Source organism: Microcebus murinus, chromosome 10, assembly GCF_040939455.1.
Source record: "Microcebus murinus isolate Inina chromosome 10, M.murinus_Inina_mat1.0, whole genome shotgun sequence".
Lineage (NCBI taxonomy): Eukaryota > Metazoa > Chordata > Mammalia > Primates > Cheirogaleidae > Microcebus > Microcebus murinus.
This window is the reverse complement of record NC_134113.1, coordinates 67,847,003-67,866,874: the sequence shown is the minus strand read 5'-3', so window position 1 is coordinate 67,866,874 and position 19,872 is coordinate 67,847,003. Positions and strand designations below refer to the sequence as shown.

At 36.2% G+C, this 19,872-nt stretch overlaps 1 protein-coding gene across 2 annotated transcripts in view; it reads right to left on the bottom strand.

Moving 5' to 3' along the window:
• Positions 1-19,872, bottom strand: part of MSRB3 (methionine sulfoxide reductase B3) — a 294,311-nt gene that overhangs the window by 262,030 nt on the left and 12,409 nt on the right. For both annotated transcript variants that reach the window (XM_076007462.1, XM_012782398.2), the window contains exon 2: positions 486-612. In XM_076007462.1, coding sequence (XP_075863577.1) covers positions 486-561 — 76 coding nt within the window. In that variant the 5' untranslated portion in view covers positions 562-612. The remainder of the gene's footprint in view (positions 1-485; positions 613-19,872) is intronic.

The window sequence follows — 19,872 nt, the reverse complement described above, 5'->3', positions numbered from 1 at the left end:
AACAGCTTTTCTTTTTAACTACAATAAATAAGTAACTTAATTATGCTAAAACTATTCATTTCATTTTTTTCCCTAAAGGAATGGCCACATGTGGAATGAAAAGCATTTTCATTATCCTTTAACAAGATGAATGTCCTATTTTGTGTGATTTGGGGCAGTTTCTTAGTAAGATTGCCAGCCTCTTATGAACATTATGATTTGCAGATGTGTAGTGTGCATTAAAGAACAAGAAGATATCATGAAATATTAGTGACAATTATATACTGGGCAAGGAAACTGGACAATGTTTCCAAGGGTTGTAAGGATTGTGGAAATGAATGTTACTCAAAGTAGAGTGGTGATTTATAACCAATTTCCGTCTTCAAATTAGGGCCCAACGAAAAAAAAAACGGAATTTAGCAAAGCGTGATGGTGTATCATTTCCTGCAGCAGAAACACCCACTCAGACCAGTGCCCTCACTATGTAGAGTATAACAAGCAGCAACCTGAGGGAAGCCCACAGGCTCGAAGGGCTACTGGCTGGCTCTTTGTCACCAAATGCAGCAGGTTGAAGGCAGACATCACTGTGATATCTTCACCAACAAAACGAGAGGCAAAGAACAGGGGCAAGAGCTGAGTAGGAGAAAAAAAAAAAAAAAAACACAAATTAAAATATCACAAATGTTAAACACATTCATTGCACAATTGACGGTTACAGTTTTATCTGGAACTAAACACACAGTGCTAATAAATTTCAAATGCCTATTTTTCAGACAGTGAGCTTACTTTTAACCTAGGCTTATTTATATCTTATGGATAAAATACACATTATATAATAGCAGGGTAACCTGTGAACTAGGTTGGCAAGAGGTTGAGAAAAGAGACAATGTTTAAAACAGTTGAAAGGAATTAGCATTTACCAAGTTTGCACCAGGTGACAGGAACTGTCTGGAACCTAATATACACGTTGTATCATTTAATTCTTACAATAAACCTAGGAGGTAGTTTTATGCCCCGATACATATGTGAGGAAACCAAGGCTCAAAGGTCCCAGGGCACAAAGCAAATAACCAAAGGAAAAAGGATTAGAAAACCCTGTTATATCTGACTGCAATGCCATGTTCCTGCCTCACTCCACTCTGCTTTCTTCCAGCAATTATTTGCAAATATCCCTCCCAGGAGAAGACTGTAAAACATCATAAGGTTAAGAAATTTCTTTTGTTCGAGCTTCATTTTTCTTAATCGAGAGCAAACAAACCTAAGGAAAAGTAAGAAATTTCACTTTTAAAACAGTGTTAAGTTTGAATAAAGCATAGCAATTATGGATTTTCATTCAATTTTATGATGTGTAATTTCTAGATCAATTCTGTGAATAATATTCATAACTAATTTTAAAAGGGTAAAAGTTTAAAAGGGTTTGGAAATAAATCACATGGAAGAATCTCAAAATTCTGTTGATGTCTAAACTTTAGAGAAAACTTCAAGTCTTAGGGTTTTCTTTAAAGTTTTCTATACAAGATTCCAATTGGTAAAGATTAACTTCAAATGAAAATGGAAAATACCAGATTAATATCAACTTCCTATATTCTATTTAAAATTAGCATTTTAAGGGGCTTTAACCACTAAATGTCCAAAAATCAATATAAAATTAATGCCTTGTTCATTTCCTGACCATACCGCCCACCCTCAGTCCCAAAATAAAAAAGTCTGTTCCTGGACTCTTCTGACCTCCTTGAAGAACAAACATATAATAAACAGTAATATATTTTACCAAATCACTCTGGAGTATATCTGACAGAAATCTGCTTGTATTAACATGCCTGAACTCTGACTTCTCCAAACTAAACTCACTACAAGACTAAAATATTTTTGTGTTACCAACCGGAGACAAAGGGGAGGGAGAGGGAAGGTAAGTATCACAATGCACAGACTGAAAGAACCATTAAACATAAATAAACATGTCATTTTCACGAGTGACTGCAGAGCAGGGAAAAGAGAGCATTCCTTCGGAGCAGACTACTGACTAATAAAAGATCAAAGGTCTATACCTCACAACACTATAAATAAAAATGTATTTTTTTTCCTCATGACCCTTCTCTGTGAGGAATAAAGTGTGCACGGAAAATGTAATTTACTTAGCAAAGCTGCAGCCTCATTGTGCTCCCACAGCTGACCATAAAACGTCTTCCTATTCTGTTTCATCAACTGCTGTACCAGGCAGCCTGGGCGCCTACCGATCACTGTGGCCATCTGGCTTGTGTCAAAGCCAGCGCACAGGAAGAGAGGCAGTGATGTCACTCTGCAGGTCAGGGAAAGAACAAAGATGCATTCTACAATTAAAAGCTAAGGGCCGCAAATACCAGGGGCCCTCTAGCATGATATGATTGTGTGATTTAAGAGTCTCTGTTGCCTTTATTTCTACCCAAATAGCCAGGGCTCCATCTAGTGGCAAATTAATTTTGCCCAGTTTTTTTTAAGAGAGAACCCAGAAAGTGCTACATTAGCACCAACGAGGTGGAGCAACTAAAGTGATTTTAGAGCAGTCTCGTCTTTTTTTTTTACTGAAGAATGCAAAAAATACAATTTGTCACACTGTTGTCCATTTTCAAACCCTACAAAGATGCAATTCATAGGTTAGGATTTGATACAATCCTGACTACTTTAATACTTGCAAAGATAGTAAAAAAAAAAAGCTAAGTTTGCAAAATGCATGTAAAGTGGCCTTACTCACAAACTACTCTGAAAATATACATCTAAAATGTAAAGTGAAAAACAGTTCTAAAGAATGGATGTATGCATCTGGATGCCTTGGTTAAATCAAATTCATAATCTTATGCAGGCACAGAACAAAAGAATCATAGTTAATATAGCCCTAACATGTGACATCAGGAATAACTCTTCTCCAGGAAAAAAAAAGTAATATTTGATGCTGAAGTGTTTTAACAAAAATTATTTTTTAGCTAAAGTTTTCCACCTAATTTATGTTTGCAGTAAATGAAATAAAACACGTTGACAAACAGATGTAAAATACATAATATATTTGCACATAAGATCATATATCACAATGGATGTGTGTGAGCTATAGACCCAGACTGTCTGGGTTTGAACCCTGGCCATGTCCATAAGTGTGTGACCTTGGACAAGTCACTTACCCTCCCAGTGCCTCAGTTTCCTCAACTCTAAAATGAAGAAGTTAATTGGTAAAAAGTAGGGGGGAACTCCTGGCACATAGTCTTTGCTCAGGAAACGTTTGCTATTGTTATTTAAATATGCCAAATATTTGCCATACTCTTTAATTGAGAAAATTCTAACAGTCCATTTATACCCAACCCTACTTAGAGTTAGCAAGCCATTCTCCAAAGAATCCTCTTTAGACCATAAAACTTCGATGGACTTCCACAGTGAATTATCCTAAAGAAAACAGCAGGATAAAGAAATTCTAAAAATAACAGCTGACTAAGCACTTGGCATGTGCCATTCTGAGCACTTCGTATTTATTAGCTCTTTTAATTCTCACAACCTCATGAGGACATACTATCATTTTCCCATTTTTAGAGACTGAGGCAGAGGGAGGTTAAGTAATTTGCCTAGACCATAAATAATTGGATAATCTAATTAATACATGTGAACTCAGGCCATTTAGCTCCAAGGTCAGTGCTCTGGATCACTACACAACTGGCAAGAAAAACCTTAGGTTGCCCCAACCCACTCTAGATACTCCAATTCAGTTTCCCTACTAGATAGTGTGATAAACATGTAATAAAGAAACTTAATTCAAGATTATTTGAAAATCCTCTCCTTTGACACTGAGAGGAAAAAAGTAGGGAGTTAAGGAAATGAAAAGTTTGAGACATTCTCAGATTTCTAAATTTGATCTTTCTGTTCCACCAAGTGCATCTTCAACTTCTCTATCACCTTCAAAATTTCTCTCTAAATTCCTTGGATATAACTTTGGGATATATCCTAAAGACCTGTAGAACTGACTCAACTCGAATTTACTAAAATTTCAATATATTGATGACATGATACTTTTGAGCACCAAACAGACCAACAGCTACTCCCTGCCAACCTCGCCACAAAAAAATTGAAGTTTCCATTTTGCAGCTTTCTCCCTATTGTACTCCCCAAACTGCCTGAGTGAAGACCCTAGTCAGAACCAACCCTACTCCAAAAGAGTACAAAAGAAGCACATGCTTCTGAGTGGTGACAATCGACAGAAAAAGAATTAGCATTAAACACCCTGTAGAAATCACCACTGAGCAACAGCAACAACCACTAGAAAATCCATAATTCTCCAAGTTTATCCTCAACTTCATCACTTTTGCATTGCCTTTGACTCAAATAATTGCACAGATGAATAGCATTTATAGATAAATAACATGTTATTTGTTTTGAAAGACAGACAAGACGCATCTTTCTAATCTCCAGACTATCTGGTACATAATTTTGAAAATAGTGCAATTAAAAAACACTGGATGAATAATACCTAATTTGCAATATCACACTATGTGTTGAAAACAATTAGATTACATAATTGTCTATAATTTCCTGCTCAAAACTCTATGGTGATTTCTCATTGCATATTGCAGGGTTCCCCAAACCATGTTCTGAGAAACACAAGATAACCCTTCAAACAAGGTTAGTATTAATAGTCAAATAGTGGTGTAAATGCTACAGAATATAAAGGGTCTGAGAGGCCTACAGTAAATACATCTGCTTAACTTTATTTCAATTGGTGCTTCTGAAATGATTTTGACCATACAAAACCCCTTTCTGTCCTATCACCATCCCAAAGAACATATTCTGGTAAATCCTTTAGATAAAGTCCAAATTCCTAAACAAAGCAATTAAAGTTCTACATCTACCTGCTGTCTAACTCTAGCCTTTTCTCTTGCCATACCTCTACATCCCAACCCATCCTACACTCCTGCCGTACCAACATGATCGCAAGTTCCCCCAACAGGCCAGCTGTTTCCTATTTCCACCTCCATGTCTTCATTCCATATCCTTACTCTCTTTGCAAACACGCCCAGCTGCCATCATTCCCAACTTCTCCAATCCTAGTCCCCAGCATAGTGCCAAATATACTATCACATCCCCTTTAACAATTTTCAGCACTGGTCTGCTTTTATCTCTCCCTCTTCTACGAGTTGTAGGTTTCTTAAGAACAGTGACACTGTCTTTTTCATCTTTGTATCCCAGCACCGGGCACATAATAGCCATTCATTTATTGAGTGAAAAACTGACTATGTAAATGACTGATTCTATGGAATTGATTGCTCAGGATCATCATTTCCAATGAGGCTATTCTCTGGCATCTCAACTGCTAATAGTGCTTAAAGGTAACAATCTGAATGAAAAGCTGCTGGTTATGCAATCATTAGCAGTTCCTATGAAGAGGTGGAAAGTTGAAAATGCAACCTGACTTGAAATCCAAAGATAATTCAAATGCCTTATTTTGATCAAAAATCTCTACTTCTCCCTCTTCCACTCCCAACCTCAGTTCCCCAATCCCAAGAATTCTAACATCCAAAAATCTGACTCAGGTTAGTTTGCTAGTGTTTTGCTTTGGGTTTATCTCTTTTTCATTTTATTTTTTTCCTGCAGTTGAATAAAAAACTGCCAAAGAGAGATGTTATAAACGGGGAATCCAAAAAACTCACAAAGTTAATAATTAGCTCCAAAACAAATGAGCTGGCTGACTGTAGCATTGGATTTATATTGTCAAACCTTAGAGCTCCAATGGCGCAATCAGTTAGTGCAACGGTATTTATATTAAAGGTCAAATCCCTTTCCAATAAATACCAAAGGAATGTCCACTTCAGTGGTTTTCCAAAAGCTAGCAAAATGCCCCCTCCCCCTGAAAACAGCAAGAGCCAAGAGAGTTGACAAATCTGAATTTTGTCAAGTAAGGATAATAAAAAAAAATAAATCTCAAAACTCTTATCTCACTATAGTGTCAGAAAATAAAGATTATGTTAATACCAAGAACTAGGAACTACCACTCTCAAGATAAATAACATTCTTTTAAGTAGAAGACATTTAAGTTTTTTGGGAAAAAGAAGTTTCATTTTTGTTGCTCTTTTTCTCATTTTATTATGAACAGAAGAAACTTCATCAGAGGCCAGCATTCAGAAACCACTAATCTAAATGTCTACTATAAAGTTCTATAAAAACATCTTTGTTCCTACCAGCACAGTGCTCAAGGAGTGTTTGTTGAGTGAAATGATCAATCAATCATTTAACTACTGCTTGAAAACAATAACCCATTTGCTAGAATTTGGCATCCTTTTTGTTAAACAGAGATCCTTTTGTGATTGTATTTGTTTTAAGAAACAACAGAACCCCAGCTATTCAGAATCTTTAGTCAATCTTCTAAACCACTGAAGTGATTTTAAGATATGGAATTTTTAAATTACTCGATTAACCTATATAAATTCCTACTACATGGGAAACAATGCATCAGGTGCTGATGAATATGCAAATGTGTAAGATATAGTCTGTGTTGTCAAAAAACATATTAGCCTTGGTGGGAACATAGGAAATATGCTAAGTGCTTTAACAGGATAGAAGTAAATATATTATGGAATTTCAGAAGAAGGAAAATTGCTTCCAGTTTTAGAAGTGGGAGTAGCAGGGATCTGGAACCAAAGAAAAGATGTATGAAGGAAGACTCTTTTTATTTTTATTCTTTCATTTTTATATCTCTAGCATTAACTATTCTCAAACTTTTTTTTTTTTTTTTTTTTTTTTTGAGACAGAGTCTCACTTTGTTGCCCAGGCTAGAGTGAGTGCCATGGCGGCAGCCTAGCTCACAGCAACCTCAGACTCCTGGGCTCAAGCGATCCTACTGCCTCAGCCTCCCGAGTAGCTGGGACTACAGGCATGCGCCACCATGCCCGGCTAATTTTTTCTGTATGTATAGTAGAGACGGAGTCTCGCTCTTGTTCAGGCTGGTTTTGAACTCCTGACCTCGAGCAATCCACCCGCCTCGGCCTCCCAGAGTGCTAGGATTATAGGCGTGAGCCACCTCGCCCGGCAATTCTCAAACTTTTTGATCTCAGGATTCCTTACACTACTAAAAATTATCAAGGACTCCAAATACCTTTTGTTTATGTGCTTATACCTATCAAAATTTACTATAGAAATTACAACTAAGAAATTTTTAATATTTGCTTATCTATTAAAATAATAAAAAATAATTTATAAAAGTGACAATTTTTAAGCAGTAAAATTTTATTTTAACCCAAAAGATCAAATAAACATTTACAAAAATGACATTTTTAATGAGAAATAACTATATTAATTCAAAACAAAATACATATAATAGGAAGAGTTTTACATTTTTACAAATCTCTTTAATATCTGATTTAATAGAAAACAACTAAATTCTCATCTGTGCTTCTGTAATCAATGTGTTATGATGTATTTTTCTGGTTGAAGTTTATATGTGAAGAAAGTCTAGCCTCACACAGATAAGTAGTTGGAAAAGGGGTATTTTAATGACCTTTTCAGACAATTGCAGGTATTCTATTCTTTGTTATTATACGAAGATCAACATATATCAGTATGAAACCCTATCAATTAACTTCTCATATGTTACATTAAAACCATTGGTCTATCTTCTATTTTGAATGGATCTTCTAACCTCACATGATTTTGTAAAATCCTACACTGTTCATTTGGAAAATACTGGTTCACTGGGTTATACAGATCTTTCATATACTGACATACTTCATTACATGATATCAAAAAATCATACTCATTGATTTCATCAGAAAAGTTTTTAAATACTGAGAAGCTGTCAAGCTCATAATAGAAGTTTTACAAGTAAAATAAGTTTTACAAAGTTTTACAAGTTTTTCAAAATTTTAGTTTTTAACTCTAAAGCTCAAATTTTATCATTGGCAACAACTACTGTCAGTGTTTTCCTTGAAATGACAGAATCACTTTGTTCATTTTTGAGAAAATATGTGCCAAATACTCATGCACAACCTAGTTAAATAACCATAGTTTGTCTGTCAGGCATTCTTTCAAGTAAAATGGTATCTCAAACAATTGCACAGGTGCTTTTCCGAGAAACAACCATTGTGTTTTGGTATGCATAAGCATTTTATAAAAGTGTACTTTCCATTTCTTCACGTGGAATATTAAAAAGATATATATTCAATTGTCAAGATTAATAAAACATAAATTTGCAAAAAAAAAAAAAAATTAGCAGCGTGGTAGTGCGTACCTATAGTCCTAGCTACTGAGGTGGCTGGATGCAAGGATCACTTGAGCCCAGGAGTTCAAGGCTAGAGTCAGCTATGATCACACCACTGCACTCTAGCCTGGGCAACAGAGTGAGACCTTGTCTCAAAAATAATAATATATATATATATGTAAATACATATGTACATATTAATATATATATACACACACATAAATGTTAATACTTCATCAAGGACATTCTTAAGTGAAATTGTCTTTTTTCCCCTGTGTGCACGTTGGTGAAAAACAGAATGACTATTAATAAAGTTTGTTCACTTAATTAATACTGAGACACCAGCAGTTTTATGCATTTTTGCTTTTGCAAGATCAGTGCAAATGTCAACACAGTGAAAAAGGCAAACAGTATTAGTATTAAAATAGTTTCTGACTTTGTGAATTCCTAAAAAGGGTCTCAGAGACTCCAGGAATCCACAGTCCACACTTTGAGAAATGCTGGTCTGGTACACTGTTTGGCACAGAGTAAGCACAATAAATATTTGTCAAATAAATCAACAATGAACAGATTAATACATTTATAGTTTATCCCATATGTTTAAGAAACAACAAATGGTTAGAAAAAAAGATATATATATATGTATTAGGTTGTTAGGTATGAAATGTCCAATTTCCTTAAATGCTAAGTTAAAACTATTGCTATCTCTGACATTTCACTTTGACACTCTTGTTTTATGTTTATTGTGAAGGTACATTCTCATTCTTTCAAACAGACAGTTTGGCTTGTGATTATCTTTCAAATTTTTTTAGAGCAATTTTTGTGAAACCATGGTTAAGTTGAAAATTCATGTTATTTTTGAATATGAGTTGCATCATGGAACCAATGCAGTGGAGACAACTCAATACATCAACGAAGTGTTTGGGAAGGATGTGGCTAATGAAAACACATGGTTTGAGAAGTTCAGTTCTGGTGATTTTAATCTTGAAAATGAGCCACATGGGTGACCTGAGACCAAGGTGGATAATGAAGAGCTGAAAGCTGTCATGGAAGCGAATCCATCTCAGCCTATGCATGAATTAGCAGCAAGGTTTGACATTACTATTCCAACAACATTGGACCATTTGAAATAAATCAACAAGATAAAAGAAGCTGGATAGATGGGTTCTGCATGAATTAAACAAGTGTCAGAAGAGAAATCCCCTCGAAGCTTGCCTTTGCTGTCACCACATAAAGACGAACCATTTCTATGCCATATTGTTATGTGTGATGAAAAATGGATTCTTTTTGACAACTGCAAGTGTTTGGCACAGTGGTTGGATAAAGAAAAGTGCCGAAACACAGTCCAAAACTGAATGTTCATCCAAAAAAGCTAATGGTGTCTGTTTGGTGGTCCAGCACTGGTATTACCCACCATAGCTTCATGAAACCTGGACAATCAATTACAGTGGATGTCTATTGCAACCAACTGGGTGAAATGATGAGGATGCTTGCGATTAAGCAGCCAAGACTGGTCAATGGAGACAGGCCAATCCTCTTGCAAGACAACGCTCAACCACATGTTGCACAAACTACACTGTCAAACTACAGAGGCTGGAGTTGGAAGCTCTCTGTCATCCACTATATGCACCAGACCCTGTACCAATTGATTACCACTTCTTCCAGACTTTGGACCACTACTTGCAAGGAAAAAATATTCAATTCTCAACAAGCTCTGGAAAACACCTTTTGCTATTTCTTTGCCACTCACTCTCCAGCCTTCTTCACTGCTGGCATAAACAAGCCTCCGTTAAGATGGCAAAACTGTATCAACAGTTTTAGCACATACTTTGATTAACTGTATTGCTTCAAGTTTGAGATATAATAAACTAAACTTCTGATTTCAAATTGGATGTTTCATACTTAATGACTTAATAATAGGTATAGTCTTTAGATGTCTAACCACTTCTAGAAGCAATTAGTACATTTTCTGTCATCGAGTCTGTGGACAAATGCAATATTTTGCACTATTTTAGCACAGTGAGACTAGTTAAGACAGATTTCTGAAAGAAAGGATCACAATACTGCAATTCAATCTTCTCAGTACCACTTTTAGAAATTCACAAAAGCATATGTCCTGCTAAGGTATAAGAAAACAAATTCTTGGCCGGGCGCGGTGGCTCACGCCTGTAATCCCAGCACTCTGGGAGGCCGAGGCGGGCAGATTGCTCGAGGTCAGGAGTTCGAAACCAGCCTGAGCAAGAGCGAGACCCCTTCTCTACTATAAATAGAAAGAAATTAATTGGCCAACTAATATATATAGAAAAAACTAGCCGGGCATGGTGGCGCATGCCTGTAGTCCCAGCTACTTGGGTGGCTGAGGCAGGAGGATTGCTTGAGCTCAGGAGTGTGAGGTTGCTGTGAGCTAGGCTGACACCACGGCACTCACTCTAGCCTGGGCAACAAAGTGAGATTCTGTCTCAAAAAAAAAAAAAAAAGAAAACAAATTCTGAACTAGTGCTATCTCCAGAAAAGGATAATCATTTCATTGATAAATTCACTCAACATTTATTGAACCCATATCATGTACACGGCACTATTAATTCACATAATGCTTACCAATAAAAACCTGCTAGAATAACCAGGGAATTAGAATTGCTTAATAACAGAATTATATCATTAAATAAATTTAGAACTAGATAATATCTAAGAGAAAACCTAGTACATCAGAAGTCATCACTTAACACTGGTAAAATACCAGTTGTGAGGAGTCTTGTTAAAATTGTCTTAAGATGCCAAAGTCTGAGAATAAGGATTTTATAAAACAACTAGGATGGTTTTAGAATTATCTCTTTGATAATATAATCTTCATTTACTCATTTTCTGGCATTTTTTCATGAATAGGAGATAAAAGAATGGGGTTAGATCTAGCACAAGAAATTGAATATAATGTGCAGCCTATGGCCGGGCGTGGTGGCTCACGCCTGTAATCCTAGCACTTTGGGAGGCCGAGGCGGGCGGATTGCTCAAGGTCAGGAGTTCGAAACCAGCCTGAGCGAGACCCCGTCTCTACCAAAAAATAGAAATAAATTAATTGACCAACTAAAAATATATATACAAAAAATTAGCCGGGCATGGTGGCGCATGCCTGTAGTCCCAGCTACTTGGGAGGCTGAGGCAGTAGGATCGCTGAGCCCCGGAGATTGAGGTTGCTGTGAGCCAGGCTGACGCCACGGCACTCACTCTAGCCTGGGCAACAAAGTGAGACTCTGTCTCAAAAAAAAAAAATAATGTGCAGCCTATACCATCTATTCCACACCCTAGGATCATAATCTGACTATGTGAGTATGTTGCTCATGAAATGTCACCCATCATGTGTATCTCAATGGAAAAAATATGGGAGAAACAATGAATTGGCCCAACTCTCTCATTTTATAAAAGCAAAACATATAAAGAGACTTATCAAAGTTCAGACAGACAGCTGGAGAAAATATTAGGCTAGAACTCCTACATCTACATGTTGTAGCACCTACATTTTCTATATTATTCACTTCACATAAAAAGAAAAGGACATGAAGAAGTGTACCTAATATTGACAATGCAAGGGTTACACTATGTCAATTAAGAAGGTATACCGGCCGGGCGCTGTGGCTCACGCCTGTAATCCTAGCTCTTGGGAGGCCAAGGCGGGCGGATTGCTCAAGGTCAGGAGTTCAAAACCAGCCTGAACAAGAGCGAGACCCCGTCTCTACTATAAATAGAAAGAAATCAATTGGCCAACTGATATATATATAAAAAATTAGCCGGGCATGGTGGCACATGCCTGTAGTCCCAGCTACCAGGGAGGCTGAGGCAGAAGGATCGCTCGAGCCCAGGAGTTTGAGGTTGCTGTGAGCTAGGCTGACGCCACGGCACTCACTCTAGCCTGGGCAACAAAGCGAGACTCTGTCTCAAAAAAAAAAAAAAAAAAAAAAAAAAAAAGAAAGTATACCAATGATATAATTAAAATAGAATTATGGGCAAAAGTTCATCTTCTTCTGATGCCAAATTATAACTCTATTAAATGCCATCTTTTTTTCAGGATTTTGTGAAGCATTTAGTCAAATGCAGGGATTTAGTCATTCTCGTGTTAGTATTTATAACTTCTTTCTATCACCAATACAAAACATAAATGTCTTATTTTTCTAAAATGTACATTGATTCCAGAGTTTATAGCTTCCATTATGTATTATGTATTTCACCTAAAAAGATTTTCTTGATCTTTAATAAGTATTAACAAGAAAGCAAAACGCACAAACAAATCGTTTTGATCATTATAAAAGAAGTGCCTTCAGGATTTTTCAGATTTTTGATTGTTTCATTTTGTTGTTTTTATATAGAACAATTTGTTTGTACTTTTCTAGTTCTTGAGTTCAAATTCAAACTCTCTCACTGACTCATTAGGTTTCATTTGGCAAGCTTTACTCTGAGCTTTGAAAGTTTCATCTATAAAAAGGGAGTTCATCCTGGATGTGTATTATAGTTGAGAAAAAAAAAAAAAAAGGGAGTTCATAATAGCTTCCTCACACAACTGCTAGTAGAGGAGTACCTGGCACATAAACACCTCTAAAATTAATTATTTCTTCCTTAAGTAATACTTCCTATTGATTATTTGTTAACACCTCACAGAACTCACAAAACTGAAGCTTAATGCCTCTCAGTGACATTTTTTGTGTGGTTCATTTTCCTTATTGAAAACATTCTTCCTTTGACTTTTCCATGGTATTACACAGCATTATTTTCTTCCTCCCCTTTCAGAAATTACTTCTCTATCACTTGTGAGATTTCTTTCTGATTTCCTGTGATTATGCTCCAGAGCTGTCTCTTCAGCTCCCTCAGTATCTCTCATTGTTTAATCTCTTTCTTGTATCTTCTTGATAGATAACTACAAAAGTCTAGCTTCAACCTTGAACCAAGTTCTAATGCTGTATCTTCTAATATCTATCAGATAATAATAATATCAACTTACATTTGCACAGTATGTTATTATTTACAAGGCACTTTCATATACATTATGATATAGTCTTACAACCTTATAATAAAGTCTTTAGTCCCACTTAGTATTTTTACTTAAATATTTGCATGAATACATCTCACTATGATGATATTATTTTTAATGATAATCATGCTTGAGCACCTGTACAAGGTGAACAAGTATGCATATGCAAAATTTAATTTAGTACTCACATCAACCCTGAGGTAGGCACTCTTATATGTGGTAGTCATTATTGCTAGTCGCCCAGTATTTCTGGCTCTCTATTTTCCAGGCACACGGTAGAAATGTACCTCCTGACCCACTTGTGGTTGGGTGTGACCATGTGACTAGTTCTGGGCAATACATTGTGAGCATAAATGATGATGTGTGTTACTTCCAAGCCAGAGAACTTAACTGTTGGTGTGAGACCCTCTAGAGCTTTCTTTCCCTCTGCAATAGGCATCAGCAATGTTCTATAATTAGATGGTGGCTGCTCCATTAATCATAACCTCAAAATAAAGAGACATGGAACAGAGCTCTCATTTGGCCCACAATGAACACATAGCACACACAAAAAATAAACCTTCAGTATTTTAAGTCATAGGGATTTGGAGATTATTTGTTCCAGTAGCAACTAGGGTTCAGAGAATAACCTGCTTAGGGTTACATGGCCAGTAAATGACAGAGTCAGAAATTGAACTAAAGTTTATTTGAATCTCTTCTACCACATTAAAATTTCCTCATAGGCAGGGACCCAAGTATCCCAGATTGCTGTCATTCTTTAAGAAAATAACAGAATCTAGAAGAATGAGAAGTCTAATGCCAAGGACAGTGAGACCACTTTGAAAAGCCCATAGTTTCTCTTCCATTAGTCATCTCCTCTATTCCTAAATATCCCAAAGAGATTCTTACTTTGGTCAGAGGATATGGCTGTCCTCTCATATCCAGATATTAAATGATAAAAGAGGCTAGAGTTCACCTTCATCATCTGGAGTGGGCAAACTGGTCTTAATACTTCAAAAACTAAAGAATTCCCTCAGCTGCAAAACTGACTGAGTAGCTCTTGGTCCCAATAAAATGACTAAATGTGAAGATTTTTATTTCCTGAAGGGACTGAAAGATTCCTGGGCAATAAGCACATTCACTGCAGCTTTCTTACTGATCTAACTAGTTAATGCCTACATCCAGGCCTTACAGATACAATGCTTTGATTTTAATCAATCAATAAATATAAGAAAAAACAATCCATTTGCCATGATGCTAAAAAATGTCTGTCCCTTCCAATGGTCCAAAGATCATGACTATGGACCTAATAAGAAGGAACTGTAGTAATAGCTTACTTTTCTGACCTGGAAGTAATGTTATGCATACAGGCATAACAATTTAAGGTTTTAGAGGCAATCTATGCAGATATTTGACTGTAGCTTCAGAACAGACTGAAACATTAACAACTTCACATTATTAAACAAAAATTATACAGCAACAAAATGTAAAGAAGCCCAGAAAAAAGGCAGAGGAAAGGGTAAGAGTATCCGGATTCTCATCTTATAGAGTTAGGAGATAGTAGCTACACTGGAAAACGCTAATTGACCCCTTAAAATCCATTCTCCCTTCTACATGTTAGTAATAGAATCCCCTGAAATTTTATCTAAACATACAGCCACGTTTCTCAGCTTCCCTTGCAACTAGATGTGAACATGATGCTAAGTTTTGGAAAATGGAATGTAAGTCAATATCATGTGTAATCTTTCAGGTCGCCTCCTTTAAAGACACAGTCACTTGTTTTGGATTTCCTCTTCCCTCCTGGAAATGGCAACAACTGACACTGACCCCTGAGATGGAAGCTGTTTGATGAGGAGGGCAGACCTAATGGGTTATGACACAAAGCTATTCACCAACCCAACCCTAGGCTATTATGTGAAAGGAAATTAAATTTCTACTTTCTCTAAGTTCACCACTTGTAATCTTTGTCACAGCAGCTTAGCCTCTAGTCTATCCAAAGTTGATAAGCAAATACTTAATGCTACAAAAGTGAATAGGGGAATTGAATTATCAACAAAACAGTAGATAATGGTAGACAGAAAGATAAAGTGATAACAGATAAATCCTTGTCTTTCATAACTGAATAATGTCTGCAAATGATGAATCAATAAATAGTGCTATAACTATATTAACTAAAATTATGGAAGTAACTACCAGAAGAATAATGACTGAAAAACATTAACTTCAGAGGAGTGAGACAGAAATAGGAAGGGAGGGGCGGAGCTGGAGGGTAAGGTTACCCTGTACCAAGAACTACGTGCAGGTTTTTCATAAAAATAAAGCTTACACGTGCAAAAAAAATAGATGCAGTGCTTCAACAGACCATTTCATCCAAAGAAAAAACCTGCTAATGCAGGCTGAATAAATCCTTTGCCTGGGGCTATAAACTGCACCATCTATATCACTAAATGGCTATTTTTAATGAATTAAATATAAGCCCTAAAAATACATATTCTTAAATCATATTTCAAATATTTTAAGTGAGAACTTTGCCACCATTCCAGGAATAGAAAGTTTTAGCACTGGAAACTGCAAGTAAATAAGAAAATTATTAAGTAAAATTCTAATGATGGTATGCACTGTGGTTTGCATCTGATACAGCAGACGAAAGAGAAGTTTTATGAAAATGTACTCCTTCTATTTCAATAAAAAGTCAATCTTAATGATATCTATCAACTGTCCTTTGACACCATGTTGGGCTTGGGAGGGAGGAGAAGTTCTGAATGAGATCATAAAACGAAAGAAATAAAATATTTTGCAAAATTTCTACTTTGCCCTACAGTGTCTTTTTTATTCATTTCAGGTGATAAAAACATGTTTTAAAAAGAATTTGCATATTCCAGATGTACTTCAAACTGTTTACCATGTCCAAAAGTCGATTCATTTCTTTCTTTCTTCACTAATTTTATTAGTCTTTCTGTATACCTGATCCTGTTAGAAAGTATTTCCAGCCAGTAAGACCACAAACCTGGGAGTCACGCTCAATACTTTTCTACTTTAGCCATTAAAATTCAAACAACACTAAGTGCTGTCAATTTTATTTGCAAGATATTGCTCAAATACATCCTTTTCTTTTCATCTCTCATTTAGAGTAAGTAATGGTCTCTTACCAGTTTTTCTGCTTCTAATCTGATTCCCTTCATATCCACTCTCCACACTGCTGTAATGGTATGGTGAGAGCAGTGCATAGTACTTCTGCAGTTCTACGCGTTCATTAGCACCCACAGGTGAAAATTCAACCAATCTATCCTGGCATTCGAGATCTATCAGGTTCATTTGTTTTCCTACTTGTGTAACTTAAATCCTCAACACTCCCTGGTACACCATATGCTCCAAGAACTCTCTTATCTTTTACTTTATCTCTAGTACTTCACACAATGCCTAATCCTTAGTAGGCATTCAGTAAGAATTTGTTAAATACATAAATAAATATAATATTCCGAAAATAGCGAACTAGTTTTCGTTTCCCACACTCCTTTTCTACCCTCACCACGCCACCGATATCCTCCATATTATATACAGAATGTACTCTTATCTTTTAACCTTCAAAGCCAATTTAGACATAATCCCTTCTGGGAAGGATATTATTTATATGTCATTCATATATGGGATATATTTAGATATCATTTCCTTCACAGCTGTCCTCTGCTTCCTTTTCCTCAACAATTTCATTGGAAAATGAATCCATTCTTCCTCTGCACCACTTCCTACTTTGGTACCTCTGTTATTATATCTGTTATTGCAGTTAGAAGTTTAGGTTTATAAAACTGTCTCCGTTATAAACTCCTTAAAAGTAGTCAGCAGTATTTCAACTCTGTAAAATAAAAGCTCAATATATGTTTCAATGTAGCTGAACAAATGTCACTTCCTATTTTCCCCCATCTTTGTGCATAGTGTCCTCATTCCCACAGGACCAGAGTCCTGTATTGCTGTCTACACAGTGCAGTGTACAGGAAAGAGTCAGAACTGGGTTCCTACTTTGACTCTATCATTTATCCAGCTAATAAACCTTAAGAAAATTAGTTGCCCTCTAAGATTTTCAGTTTCCTTACCTGTATAATATAGATAATAACACTTCATTAAGTTGTGGAAAGATTAAATGAGATAATGTTTTTAAAAGTATCTAGAAGAGTGCTTAGTGAATTTTACTTTCCCTACCAAAAAGGAAAAGTAAGAGGAGGTAGGAGAGACAGAATGTATATGTGTGTGTGTGGGGGGGGGGGGTTGGAAGGTTTAATTAATTTAGTATTGGACAGGATAAGAATGAGTTGATTGTCTAATAGACAACTCAATTAAGATTATTTTTTCCATTTCAGCAATTATGTTTCAGTGACTACCACAAAATTCATTGTATTTGACAAAAAAGAAAAATTTCAAATTTTGCAATTGACTGTTTTAGCCAATCATAAAGAGCAGTCTAACTTTGTGCATGTATAAGACAAATGCACTAATAAAATAGAAATTTGATGAAATAAACTTTTGGTTAACTCTAATCTAAACAGCATAATAGGAGTTATAAATTTTATTGCAATTCAATTAAAACTGCCAATATCACTCACTCTCATTCAAAGACAAAACTGTTTTAGGATTTATAACTGATTTTACATTGTGACCCTGAAAAGTGTCTATAACATTACAGGGCTTGAATTCCCAGAAATAGCTTTGTGACTGGTATAATTTTTCACCATAATGCTATTAAATTCCCTTGTTCCTAGATTCTTCCGTATAGAACACTTTTTATATTCCATAATTACAATATTATTTACATTCAGGTTATTCTACATAGGAATTTTCTAGCCTCACAATTATGTCTTTGTAGAACTCTCTTATCAATTAAATGTTGTCTTGCAAGGGAGAATTAACATGTTATACAATAATCTTTAATTTCCTCACATAACAGAAGAGCTCAGCAAATGAATATACATATATCCTTCCCTACCAAAACCAAAGACTTCTACTGAGAACAGACGCCAGCCAAATGATGTGTGAATCAAAATATCGTTAAGGATGACCAAGTTAAGATATAAAAGGTTTGGCGGTAATCACTTAATGCAGTTGATGTTGTATGACTTCATAAAAAGATAAAGATAATTCTAAAAAGGGAGAACATACAATATAAAAATAACAATAATTCAATAATAATCACATGGATCTATAGGCCCCACTCTAGCTAACAAAGGCAGAGCATATAAAAAGAAAAGGCTCCTAAGTTCTTCCTGTAGAGAAGAGTCAAATACTGTTGTATATTTTTTTAGTTTAATGATTAGTTTAGGTAAGACTCGATGATGTTTTCAAACACTTTTTCAAGATCACAGTACCTAAAATAATCCCTGTGAAAGCTAAAAAGCAAATAAAACATAGAAACCATACAGAAAAAGGTTGAAAACCAAGGGGAAAAAAAAAACACAGAGCACAAAACAAGAGGACATAGAGTGTCATCTAATATGTCCATGACATAAAATATAAATGATTTAAATGTGCCTGTTAAAAAATAATGATTCACATAGTGTTACAAAACAAAGAAATAGCACAGAGGGATTTCTTTAAAAAAAAAAAAAAAGGAAGCAAAGAGAAACAGAGTCTGCACATGCGTGTGTGCACACACACGAAGACAAAGGTGGCAAGATAAATAAATATCTTGCAAGAGAAAACTCACTCATATTCTCTCTCAATCAGATTCCCACCAGTTCCCATCAAAATGGTGAATGGACTATAAAAATAGGGGAAAACCTACATCAGCACTGGAAACTGAAAAAGAATAAACCCACTTGGAAAAACTGCTGCTAGAAACAGTGTAGAGAGAATGCACTGAAGGCCAACTCCCAACTCATCCCACGTGCATTGTTCCTGCAAGTTAATGAGAGAGAATCCAGCACATTCCCATTGGGAGCCTAAGCAGACAGAAGAAAGGCCAGACAGCAGATAGGCCATGAGGTATGCAGAGCTGAATAACCAGCACAGAATATATCTGGATCCAGCAGGTAACTGTGACGAACACTTCTGACACTCGAAGCCACAGGAAACAGGAGTTCTGTGTTCTCACGCCTAGCTTTCAAGGATTTGGAAAGCACTGCCATGGGGGCAACTAACCTGGTAATTCTGGATAGCACTCCAATCACAGAAAAGAAACTTCAACCCCAAGACAATACCTCCTTGCTGGAGCCACGCTCAGCTCTGATGCTGCTTCCCCCCTCTCTAGCAAACCTATGATAAACCTAAACTTTTCTGTGCCCCTCTCTGTCACCCTGAAAGATTAAGACAAATACACACCAGCTCAGCTAGAAGGCCTTTCAATTCCCCAAAATGGACAAGTCCATGCTGCATTCATTCCTTACTCTATTTAACAAACAGAAGCTGGGGACAAAGTGAGAAATAAGAGGCCATGATCCCTGCCACCATGAAGCTTACGTATGAGTGAAAACGAAAGACATTGTTATAAAGTGCACTAGAGATCACATAGCAGCAGAGAGGGAAGATCCTACATAATAGAGGGATGTGATCTAGCTTGGCGAGGCAAGAGAAAGCCTTTCCGGAGGAAGGAATACTTAAACTAAGAATAGGCTGGGCACAGTGGCTCACCCCTGTAATCCTAGCACTTTGGGAGGATTGTTGAGGCGAGGAATTCAAGGCTATCCTGGGTAACATAGCGAGA